This window comes from Oryx dammah, unplaced genomic scaffold, assembly GCF_014754425.2.
Source record: "Oryx dammah isolate SB20612 unplaced genomic scaffold, SCBI_Odam_1.1 HiC_scaffold_29, whole genome shotgun sequence".
Classification (NCBI taxonomy): domain Eukaryota; kingdom Metazoa; phylum Chordata; class Mammalia; order Artiodactyla; family Bovidae; genus Oryx; species Oryx dammah.
Genome location: NW_024070213.1, coordinates 15,399,471 through 15,412,478, shown reverse-complemented (window position 1 = coordinate 15,412,478; position 13,008 = coordinate 15,399,471). Strand labels below are relative to the sequence as shown.

Here is a 13,008-nt window from a genome sequence, read left to right as displayed (position 1 = left end):
GGCCTGAGTATGAAACGAAAGTTCGCGAGAAAATGCTGAAGGAGAGCAACAAGTCTGTGGTCCAGAAACTGGGAACCAGTGGGACTGAGGCTGAGGATGAGGTAAGATGCTGGCGCTTGGTGCTCACCATCCTGTTTATTTCTTAAGATCCTGTTGTCATTTCACTGGAAATGCCTTCATGGACAAGAAGGGCTGTCAGTGATGGGACAGGATGGAAAGAAAGCTTGATAATATCCCTCATTGTCCAGAGGGCAGAGCTCGTGGGGAGCAGGCTTCTGCCACAACTAGATTTATCTCTTTCCTGGGTGGTAGTGTCTGGACGAAATGGGAGACCCGGTCGGAAAAGCAAGAAGCCATTAGAGGCCTGGTTCTTCTGGACTTCATCACCTACACAGTGAATAACAATAGCAACCACTGCCAGACCAACCATCTCAGTGACAGCTAACCCTTCCCAACTTCCTGGTAGGGGCCAGACGCTGTTCTCAGCGCATTTTATTCTTGCAATAAATTTATGAAGCTGGCACAATTTTTCTGTAAATGAAAGCTAATGAAAAAAGTTATGTGCACAAATTAAGTCGTTGGCCGGGGGTCACCCAGCCAGTGAATGGGGGGTGTGAATCAGGGATTCCAACCCAGGCCTGTCTCTGACAGTCTGGGCATCTAACTACAATTCAAGGATGAATTGAGAAATGGCTCTTAGAGCTGGCAGAGGCATACTCGAGCCTGTGTTTGCCTGAGCTGCTCATACGCCGTTCCTCACATTTCATTTTCTCTGGATGGGCCTCCAAAGTAGAGAGGCGATGGTGAACATGGCTCGTGAGTCGTTTTCTGAGTTTTTAGGTGGCATTCAGACATCGCAACAGAGCTTCAGAATCTACACTGTGATCCGTAAATACTCTCAGTGCCTGTGAGGTGGGGGTTCGGGGGAGGCTCCTCTTTGGCAGTGCCGGTCTCCTCTGCATGCCACCCTTTTTTGAAACCAAGTGTGTGTGTGTGAGTGTGTATGTGTGTATATGTGTGTTTATGTCTTTCCTAATCTGGTTCCTGAAAAAAATCAACGAGTGCGACAATCTGTTGTTTTTACATGTGTCTTTTCTCCATTTTGGATTAGAATTCAAATTTTATTTAATTTTACATTCTTTAAGTTGGAACCATTCATGTTAACATGCAAATTTATTCAAGCACCAATACAGAAGAATGTGGTGTTTTTGAGCCCAGAATGTTAGCTTTCTTTCTTCTTTTTTTAAAAAGAAACAGGACTTAGAAGAGAAAGGGGGTGGCCTGTCTGAATTATTTTTCCCTAGAAAACAGTAAGTCAAAGACCACCAATTATTTGGGGAGAAAAATGAGTTCATTCTTAGGGAAGAGTAATCATTGCCACCAGCTTCATCAGAAAGCAAGCATATTGTATCCTGTCGACTCCTGCAATCTCATGCAGCCCTCTTTCTCCACCCCAGGGTGATACACATTGGGTAATTTTATGGAAATCACATGTAACTTTTATTGACCACTGACTCATTTAATTTTAATTCCATAGACGGGAATGCCAAGGAGCTGAATTTGCGTACGTTGAGACTGTGGTTCTGACTTAAGCACTACTTGGGTATATATACGTGATAGGTGAAATAACTTTCAGGAACCATGAATAATTGAAAGACATCTGAATGCATTATGAATGATACATACGTTTATGTTTCAGCATTCAACATTTATTTTCATTACACTGTTGAGAATGCAATGCTCAAAGCCTCTAATGCCTTATAGGCACTGGAAGGGAAATGACCTTCCCAAATGAGCAGTGTAAGCTAAAAATGGCCAGGAATTTGATGGTCAGCATCCTACTTGTGTTCCCTCTGTTCTGTTACTATCGGAAGTGTGCTTCTGTTCATGCTGTAAGTCTAGCCAGAGTTGGGAGATGAAGAGAGAAGCACATGTTGCTGCGTGATGGGAGCGATGTTTCTCTAGCCTCCGGGAAGAGTGGAGGTCAATACCCACAGCAAAATAGGACTCTCGGGGCACCATCATGGGCAGGATACTTTGGAAAGACATGTGCTTCTGGGAAATGGACAGGGACCAAGAGTCAAAGTCTAGATGATGGTTTTGGATGTGCTTCTTTCATCCCAGAGGCTCACCTTGGCTCTGCCTACTTTGTAACCCTGAGGTTGCATGTTCCATCTCTCCTTATATTCCTTCCTCTCGAATGCTGAAAACTACCCTTTATCTGAACTTATTTACAAAACAGAAATAGATTCACAGACTTTGAGAATGAACTTATGATTGCTGGAGGTTGGGGACGGATAGGAAGGGAAGGGATAGTTAGGGAGCTTGGGATGGACATGTACACACTGCTATATTTAAAACGGATAACCGAAGACTTAACTGTATAAGCATGGGGAATTCTGCTCAATGTTACGTGCCAGCCTCAATGGGAGGGGAGTCTGGGGGAGAATGGATATAAGGATATATGTGGCTGAGTCCTTTCACTGTCCACCTGAAAATATCACAACATTGTTAATTGGCTATACTCTAACATAAAATAAAAAATTTTTTTAAAAAAGAAAAAAACCCTTCCATTTCCAGGCTCAGATGATAGAGGAAATTATGGAAGACCACATAGCTAGTTGTGGAGGAGCTAGTAGTCAAACTCAGCTCCACCTTATCCCCAAGGCCTATTGTTTCTTAGAAAAAAATTTTTTTTCTTGAAGATGTCAGGTTTCTTTTTAAAAGCATCTTTATAGCAATTAAATTCTCAGACCATAACCTTCACCCATTTAAATTAGACAGTTTGGTGGTTTTCAGTATGTTCACAGTTTTGTGCAGTCTTTCCCACAATCTAAGTTTAAAGTATTTTTATCTTTTTAAAAAGAAACCCTATACCCTGGGAAGCAAGTTTTCTACTTCCTGTTTCAACAGATTTGCCTATTCTGGATTTACGTGTAAATGAAATCATGCAAAATGTGATATTTCTGTTCTTTTACTTAGCAGAATATTTTCATTATTCGCCTGTGTTGTAGCTATATTAGACTTCTTTCTTTTTTATTGCTAAATAGTATTCCATATTTTGGATATATCCAATTTTATTTATACAGCCATCAGTTGATGGACATATAGATGGCTTTTCACTTTTTGGCTGTTATGAACAATGCTGCTATGAACATTTGTGTACCAGGTTTTGTGTGGATATATGTTTTCACATTTTTTGGTAGGTAACTATGGTAGGTAACATATGGTAACTCTGGTTTAACATTTTGAATTAACATTTTAATTCTCAGACCATAACCATAATTTTGAAGGACTGCAGTGATATTTTTCAAAGTGGTTGCACCATTTCACATACCAACCAGCAATGCATGAAGACTTTTAATTTCTCCACATCCTCACCAACACTTGTTATCATCTTTTTTATTTTAGCCATCCTACTCGTGTGAAGTGGTATTTCGTTGTGGTCTGAATTAGCATTTCCCTAATGACTAATGGCACCCCACTCCAGTACTCTTGCCTGGCAAATCCCATGGGTGGAGGAGCCTGGTGGGCTGCAGTCCATGGGGTTGCTAGGAGTCAGACATGACTGAGTGACTTCACTTTCACTTTTCACTTTCATGCATTGGAGAAGGAAATGGCAACCCACTCCAGTGTTCTTGCTTGGAGAATCCCAGGGATGGGGGAGGCTGGTGGGCTGCCGTCTGTGGGGTCGCACAGAGTCGGACACGACTGAAGCGACTTAGCAGCAGCAGCAGCAGTGACGAATGATGTTGAACATCTTTTCATGTGCTTATTTGCAATTTTTATGTATTCTTTGGAAAAATTTCTATTCAAATTCATTGCTCATTTTAAAATTTGGATTAATATTCTTTTTATTACTGTATTAAGAGTTATGTACGTAATCTGAACACCAGTCCCTTATCAAATACTATTATTTACAAATATTTTCTCCCTTTCTGTGGATTTTTAAAAATTTAATAGTGATACAGTTTGCTGCATGAGAGTTTTTTGATGTAGTTCAGTTTGTCTGGTTTTGTCTGTCATTTGTGCTTTTGTGTCGTATCTAAGAAACTATTGCTTAATCCAGTGTCATAGAGATATACTATCAATTCTTCTAAGAATTTTACAGTGTTAGCTCTTAAATTTAGGTTTATGATGCACTTTGAATTAATTTTTGTATATGATGTAAGTAAGGAGTTCAAATTCATTTTTTTGCATGAATATTCAGTTTTTCTGGCACTATTTGTTGAAAAGACTATTTTCTCCATTGAACTATCTTTATACCCTCATCAAAAATCAATTGACCGTAAATGTAAGAGTTCATTTCTTTCTGGACACTCAGTTCTATTTTATTAACCTATTTGTCTGTCCTTAGACCAATACCACATTATCTCAATTAATTATTCAGTTCAATTCAGTTCAGTCGCTCAGTCATGTCCGACTCTTTGCAACCCCATGAATTGCAGCACGCCAGGCCTCCCTGTCCATCACCAACTCCCGGAGTTCACTCAGACTCGTACACCTGTGTAATATGTTTTGAAATTGGGAATGTGACTCTATGCTTCTGTTTCAGAATTTTTGACAATTCTGGGTGTCTTGAATTTCCATATTAGTGTTATTACCAGCTTGTCAATTTCTGCTAAAAAAGCAAGATTGAATTTTTGATAGGGATTGAGTTGAGTTTGTACATTAATTCAGGCAGTAGTACCATCTTAATAATGCTAAATCTTCTAATCTATGAACATGGTATATCTTTTCATTTATTTAGATCTTTCAAAAACGTTTTATATTTTCAGGGTGTAGTTCTTACACATCTTTAGTTAAACTTGTTTACAATAGTATTATTGTTTTCTATGCAGTTGCAAATGTAATTGTTTTCATAATTTCAATTTTGGGTTGTTCATTGCTAGTATATAGGATTGCAGTTGATTTTTGTATATTGATTTTATATCCCACAACTTTGTGGAACTCATCTATTAATTCTGGTAGTTCTTAGTGGATTCATTAAGATTTTCAATTTATAAGATCATGTCATCTTGAAGAGAATTTTACTTCTTTCTTTCCCAACCTGGGTACATTTTGTCTGTCTCTGCATCCTCCATCCCTCCCCTCTTTTCTCCATAATTGCCCTGACAAGACTCTCTTGTACAGTGTTGAGTAGTAGTGATGAGGGTCAACTTCCTTGTCTTGTTCTGGAACTTAGCCTTTCACCATTAAGTATGCTGCTAACTGTGACCCACTGCTCTTTAACTCTGTCTGTAGGCTTCCCTGAGGAGAATTCACAACATATCATCAGGTGGCCAAGCCCATCTGCAGTCTCTTCTGCCTCAGCTGTCACATGGGGAGATTGGATTGTAGCCTCTGCTTTTTTCTGCTGATGACAGATCATGTCAGTCATTAGCCCATAACTGTGGGAGACAGACTGTCTCATTTTAGGTGGTGGTAATTTGGCTATTTTAGTATCTGCTGTTATGATGTTCAAGAGTGTGGGCATAGTGAAGATGGTAAAGAGATGAGCTTAGAAGTAATATTTATGGAGTGCTTGCTCTGTGCGAGTCTTTACGGGTTTTATTTAAGTCTCAAAGACATTATTATTTCCAATTTTGTATGTGAGGAAACTGAGGCTTATTTATCTAGAAAGAAGGAAATTGCTCAAAGCTTGTGTGTGGCCAGATGGTTTAACTTAAGAACAATGCTTAAAAAAAAAACTGGAATATAGTTGCTTTACAATGTTGTGTTAGTTTCTGCTGTACGATGAAGTGAATCAACTATATGTATACATATATCCCCTCCCTCTTGGACCTCCCTCCCATCCTCCATCCCACGCACCCTCCATCCCACCCACCTAGGTCACTGCAGAGCACTGAGCTGACTTTCCTATGCAATACAGTGGCTTCCCACTAGCTGTCTGTTTTACAGCTGTTCACACATGGCAGTGTATACATACCAATCCCAGTCTCCTAATTCATCCCACTCCCCACCCCGTCTCCTCCTCCCCCATCTGTTCTCTACTCCTGCCCTACTAATAGATTAATCTGTACCATTTTTCTTGATTTCACATAGTGCATTAATGTATGATATTTATTTTTCTCTTTTTGACTTACTTCACTCTGTGTGACCATGTCTAGGTCCATCCACATCTCTACAAATGACCCAATTTCATCCCTTTTAATGGTTGAGTAATATTCCGTTGTGTATACATACTACATCTTCGTTATCCATTCATCTGTCGATGGACATTTAAGTTGCTTCCACGTCCTAGCTATTGCAAATAGTGCTAAAACAAACACTGGGGTGCATGTGTCTTTTTGAATTATGCTTTTATCAGAGTATATTCCCACGAGTGGAATTGCTGAGTCATATAGTAGTTCCCTGGTGGCTCAACAGTAAAAGCTTCTGCCTACAATGCAGGAGACCCGGGATCTATCCCTGGGTCAGGAAGATCCCCTGGAGAAGGAAATGGCAATCCACTCCAGTACTCTTGCCTGGAAAATCCCATGGCCGGACGGAGGAACCTGGTAGGCTATAGTCCATGGGGTCACAAAGAGTTGGACATGACTGAGTGACTTCACTTATAGTAGTTCTATTTTTTGGAGAAGGCAATGGCCCCTCACTCCAGTACTCTTGCCTGGAAAACCCCATGGACAGAGGAGCCTGGTAGGCCGCAGTCCATGGGGTCGCTAAGAATCTGACATGACTGAGTGCCGTCACTTTCACTTTTCACTTTCATGCATTGGAGAAGGAAATGGCAACCCACTCCAGTGTTTTTGCCTGGAGAATCCCAGGGACGGGGGAGCCTGGTGGGCTGCCGTCTATGGGGTCACACAGAGTCGGACACGACTGAAGTGACTTAGCAGCAGCAGCAGCAGCAGTTCTATTTTTAGTTTTTTTAAAGGAACCACCATAATGCTGTTCTACATAGTGGCTGTATCAATCAACATTCTCACCAACAGCGTAGGAGGGTTCCCTTCTCTCCACACCCTCTCAGCATTTATTGTTTGTTTGTAGATTTTTTTTTTTGATGATGGCCATTCTGACTGGTGTGAGCTGACACCTCATTGTACAGGATCTTTTTTCAACCCAGCGCCTGGAGTAATGAGAATAAAAGTACAATGCTTTTGATTCTTGTGCTCTTCTGCCTTTGGAATGTTTGCTCTCAACAGATCCTCAGACACTCCTGAAGAATCATGCTTGAGGTTCTTCTTCCTTATTGTAAAGGCAGGAAGGAATGAGGTGTTGTTGGAAATATGGGTACAAGACAACCAGAGACCCTGCTTTTCCTTTGTGGTTTTGTGCCAACTTCCACTGAGGACAACAGTGAGTAGAATTAGCTCCGTTTCCAGCAAGAAGTTCAACCAACACTGGAAAAGATTCATGACTTTAAACTCAGAGATATATTGTGTTTCCCGGGAAGAATATGAGGCTGGAACTTCTCATAAAAGAATAAGCTTGTTTCATTTTTTTTTTTCTCTTGGATTATTAGACTTTTTCTGAAATAGTCTATTCTGGACAGATTTGTAGTTTTCCTCAAGTTTCCCTCCAGGGCAAGTTTTTTCTCTGTTCACACGAGATGATAAAGCTCTAACTTGAGAAAGCTGGCGAGATACTGTAGCTGCTGGGATTGGGGGGCGGTCCTGGTCTCTGCCTCCCACCCCTGACCTTTCTCATCCCAGCCCCGCCTCCTTTCCTGTAATAAACTTCCTACTAGTGAGAATGCCATCAGAAAGCAGAAGGCCTGCTGCATATTTCAAAAGAGGGAAAATAATCCCAGGAACTAATTATAAAGGTGTAGCTGTTGTTGTTCAGTCCCTGAGTCATGTCCAACTTTTTGCAGCCCCATGAACTGCAGCATGCCAGGCTTCCCTGTCCTCACTATCTCCTTGAGTCTGCTCAAACTCATCTCCATTGAGTCAGTAATTCCATCCAACCATCTCATCCTCGGTTGCTCCCTTCTCCTCCTGCCCTCAGTCTTTCCCAGCATATCAGGGTCTTTTCCAATGAGTTGGCTTTGCATCAAGGGTCCGAAGTATTGGAGCTTCAGCTTCAGCACCAGTCCTTAGGATTGACTGGTTTAATTTCCTACTGTCCAAGGGACTCCCAAGAGTCTTCTCCAGCACCACAGTTCAAAAGCATCAGTTCTTCCGTGCTCAACCTTCTTTACGGTCTAACTCTCACATCCGTACTTGACTATTGGAAAAACTGTAGCTCTGATTCTATGGGTCTTTTAGAATAAGGGAAATTGAGGCAAGCAGAGGCTGGTGAGGCAGAGCAGAGATTAACAACAGGAGGGGACTGCTCCCACTCTTAGGGCTGGAAGGACCGAGAGGGAGGTGGCCAAACCCTGCAGGTGCTGGCACCTTGCAGGAGGTACAGCCCTTTCTGGAGACACAGGTAGAGGCAGCCAATGTCCCCCTCCTGCCTCTGAGTCGACCGCCAATGCCCCCTATTGGCCAAATACAACCACAGGTCAGGTGATCGATTATTCCGGGAGATACGGTTTTTAGGGCTCAGCACCCAGCAACACTGAGCGGAGGAAGGGGACACTAGAGGATAGGTCTGAGGGCCAAGTGGCACAGGACAGGCCCAGAGATCCAGTCATAAGTCAGCATCACTTTGGGACCTACTAGCCACTGATAGGTCACTTAAGCCAAGTCCTCGTATTCGGGAGTTGAGAGGCTGTTGGGACTAGAAGTAAAAATTTGGCAGAAAGCATGAGAATTCTGACCACTGACATTAGGGCAAGAATACATGAGTCATCGGGGACTCTGACAATTCCTGGGCTGTTGAGAACATTCATGTGAGTGGGGAGGGTGGGCTGTGGTGTGAGCACCTGTGAGTGTCTGTCTGTGTGTATGTGAGACAGTGCCATGAGAGTGACTCAGGTGGGGTCAGACCTGGAGGCTTCCGTGAGGAAGGAAAAACATGTAATATTTCTGTGTCAGGGAGCATGTGGCAAGCTGGGGAAATGGCACAGTAGGTGGTGAAAGTCTGCTAGAAACTTGTCCCTAGGAGAACCTTAAAACCCCATTGAACTCATCCCAGGAGTTTACCTCTTGGGACTTGTCACCCAAATGTTTATCCAAGGTGGGTGTGGTACCTGGCCCGCCGCGGCCTGGCACTGCCTGCGGCGCTGACACTTAATGAATGTTTTATGGGGAATAGTCACCAAGAGGAGGCCTGTGGATGGACGGGTGTTAACTTACTGCTCAGCGCACCACCCCAGGGACAATTATTTCAAAAGAAAACTCATCTAAAGTTGAAGTATTGAAACATTTACAGCAGATGCCTCTGGCAGGCGTAACAAACAAACATGTGGAATAAATTATGCATCGTTGAAAGTCTGGGCTGGGAGGCTAGGATGATAGCAGGAGGAAGCGGCGAGTTGTCAGAGCTGGGGTGCAGGGTCCTGTCTGCGATCTAACTCGGGGCCAGAGGCGTCTACCACAAAGTCCTGTGGAACAGAGTTCCCTCGGGCTCTCTTTTGGAGCTCTAGATATCAAATGACTGTTGGAGGGTCAAAAAAATCATAATAATACCTCTCCCATAGTTCTCCCAGACTTGTCTTAGGGATTAAGAAGATTCCTCATTGGGTACATGGGATTAGAACTTTTAAAACTGAACAAGTTTATGTGGTATTAATATTAAAATACTAAGTATTGTTAATCTTCATGAGATACATTTCCTTGTCAACAATATTTACCATTATGTGTTTATATATTATTTATTTTTTTGCTGAAAATAAATATTTTGTATTGTCACCTAAAAAAAGAAAAAAATGGAGGTTCCTGGTTGGCAAAGGGAAACCCTGGGAACAGAAAGGAGCTCAGTTGGCTGAAGCTTCACATAGTGAGGAGCTGAGGTGAGGCTGGAACCCAGGATGTTTCTGGAAATATCGATTTAATTGCGTATATGCACTCACACACACACACACACACACACACACACACACACATATGCATGCACACACACACTCTCTCTCTGTCTCTGTCTCAGGAGAGAGCCATGGACAAGTTTTCTCATTTGGTCAAGAAAGTTTCTTAAGACAGGAAGACTGTGTTTCCCAAACTGTGCTCCCCAGGGTGCCACAGGGAACACACAGAAGTCATGGCGTTTTTAAACATCTTTGAGGGCAGCCCAACAATACCTGGGATCTGTCAGATGCTGGTGGGGCCGCTACCCCAGCAGGATCAGTACTAAACCACAAGACATGCCCGTCAGTGTCACCAGGCCTTTCCGAAGCTGGGTCTGCTGTGAAGGCAGCAGAGCTCCAGCACAGATTTATTGTGAAACAGAAGCTGCGAGTATCAGGCCCAATGGGATTCCTGGCAGGGAGGAGCCTGGTGTCCCGTAGGTGGATGCATCCTTTTAGCAAGTAATTAGGGTGAAGAATGAAATAAAAATGTTTTTCTTTCAATTATTGTGTATTTTTTCCTAAATGACTACTAGGCTGTTAGGACATACATACTAATTAAGTTAAAGGGACTTAAATCGTCATTAAATGTAACCTTTAAGTCTTTTTTTTTTTTCTTCAGAGGAAGAGCATCCTGTAAACATGACTGAGCTGTGAAAGGTTCAGGGAACTGAGAACTTTTGGGGACCCTTGTAGGTAAGGGCTTCCTGTCCACAGAGGTTTGTGACCAAGTAGAGGATGTGACCAAGGGTGGAGGTTTTTAAACAGATAACCAAGTGGGTGCGTGCACAGTCATGTCCGGCCATCTGCAACCCCACGGGCTGTAGCCCACCAGGCTCTTCTGTCCGTGAGATTTCCTAGGCAAGAATACTGGAGTGGGTTGCTGTTTCCTTCTCCAGGAGATCTTCCTAGATCAGAGCTCAAACCCGTGTTCTCCTGCATTGACAGGTGAATTCTTTACCACTGAGCCACCAGGGACGCCCATAAAAAGATAAACGGTGAATTTCAAGGATTTATCTGGGGGGCAGCAGTCAGTGACAAAGTGTGTGCAAAGGATGTGCCAGGCAGGCTGGCTTCTTCCAGGCTTGTTCCTGGGCTCCCCACCTACTCCTCTTTTGGGCCACAGAGGGGCTGCACCCCAGCATCCTCCCTCTGTGTCTCTATTTCTCTCTCACTCTGTTCTCACTCTGTGTATATGTGTGTCTGTAGGTGCATGTGTGTATATTTCTGTATGGGTGGTGGGTTGGGTTTGGAGGGGCCTGATGGTTTCTGACTGCACAGCCTTTAAAATCCATGAGATTTAAAGGTAAACCCAGCAACTCCTTATCCGGAAGACTTTACTCTACTTAGCAGTCTCTGGGTGGCTCGGGCTTCATGGATCAGTGTGCCAGAGGAGCATAGAATGTGCTCATAAACATCTCGCTTCGTGGAGCCTGTGAATTATCCATCCCAGCGAGAGACTCTTCGGGTGGCCTGGGCCACAAGATGTGGGGGGATCTGGCCCCCTTCAACTGACAGCAGAAGTCCCTGGCTGCAGTAAGACTTTGTCTCTGCTCCGTGTATACATTTCTGCTGGCCTGCATCTATATTAAGATGTTACATATAAGGAGAGTCTCGAGGCCTGGGTTATGGAGGAGAAGCTGCAGAGAGACAGGCCGCCTGGGAAATGAGGGCACAGTGGGGGCCGGGTCGGGGTGGAGAGGAGTAGCAGGTCTGCCTCGGAGCTAAGGCTGGGCATAGTCACGATGGTATTTCAGACCAGACCTTCATGGAAAACACAAGGCCCAAATATGTGCAAGGCTGGGGATCGCTGGAACAGTGGAGTCACTCACGGGGGCCAGCGCATACCACTGGGATGTGTGATGTTTGCCACGAGTGACTTGCAGTTTGGAGTTTTCTTTTTTCATCTAAATGATTTTTCCATATACGGCCTGAAGCACGTAAATTAAATTTGTCTTCTGCTGCCTGGGCCAAGGTCATTATTTCATGTCCCTAGAATTCACTGGAAGCACACACAAGCCCATCAGGTTCCTTCGCTCTCTCGCCCTTCGTGTGCCAGAAAAATCAAAGTGTTGGTTTAATAAATTCTTCCAAGGTCAAGGGTGTCTTGACTCCTTTGCAAATCTTTGACAAGGCGTTCCAGAAAGAAGCTTTCAAAGAAAATGGGTGGGAGGGCTCTTTGGAGGGTGGAGCGGCTTCCAGATTATGCTCTTCCAGCAACAATCTCATGAGCTGGTGAGGTCAAAGGGGTCTGCCTCTCTGTCCGCCACCCTGGCCTGGCAGGCAGGTTCCAGCTGGCGAGCAGGGGCCTCCACACAGCACCTGCCCAATCGTCCAGAGGATGCAGTGGTCTAGATATTACTTTTTTTTAACTTTCATGAAGATAAAGGAACTTAGAAGAAAAATGGCCCTTTCTTTAGGTTTCTTCAGATACAGATCCTGAGACAGTGATTCACATGCAAAATTTATTTGAGAGTGGGGAGACCCAGGTAGCAGAGTGGGACATTGACAGAGAAGAAAAGGCCCCCAACAAAGAGTGAAGTTTCTCAGTCGTGTCCGACTCTTTGCAACCCCATGGACTGTAGCCTACCAGGCTCCTCAGTCCATGGAATTTTCCAGGCAAGATTACTGGAGTGGGTTGCCATTTTCTTCTCCAGCAGATCTCAACCCAGGGATCGAACTCGAGTCTCCCACACGGCAGGCAGACGCTTTACCGTCTGAGCCACCAGGGAGATCCTAACAAAGGGCACAGCCTCAGCCAAATTACTTACCACTCTGGGCAGCTGATGCATCATTCGGCTGGGAAATTCTGCAAACTGGTCCAGAACATGCGCTTTATAGTTCTACTGGCTGAGGGATGAGAAGCTGGGGATCTGCTTGTTCCATCAGTCACTGCTGAGGGATGCTCCGTGTGCGTGCACACACACACACATGTAAATTCCCCTGCACTTCTGGCCTGCTTTGAACATGCATGTGAGCAGAAAAGGCTTGGGCCATCAAAAAAAGCCTTCAGAAGAAGCACTCTAGAGGCTGGCAGTTGAAGTTGGACCTCTCCAGTCCATAGTAAGGCTCATAGAGATTTGGAGCAGACGCCTCAGTATCAGGGTTCTAGATCC

At 43.9% G+C, this 13,008-nt stretch overlaps 1 protein-coding gene across 1 annotated transcript in view; it reads left to right on the top strand.

The window, feature by feature from the left end:
• ANO2 (anoctamin 2) overlaps positions 1–13,008 on the top strand; it is a 337,093-nt gene that overhangs the window by 179,152 nt on the left and 144,933 nt on the right. The window contains exon 14 of the mRNA XM_040234945.1: positions 1–101. Within this exon, the coding sequence (XP_040090879.1) occupies positions 1–101 (101 nt within the window). The remainder of the gene's footprint in view (positions 102–13,008) is intronic.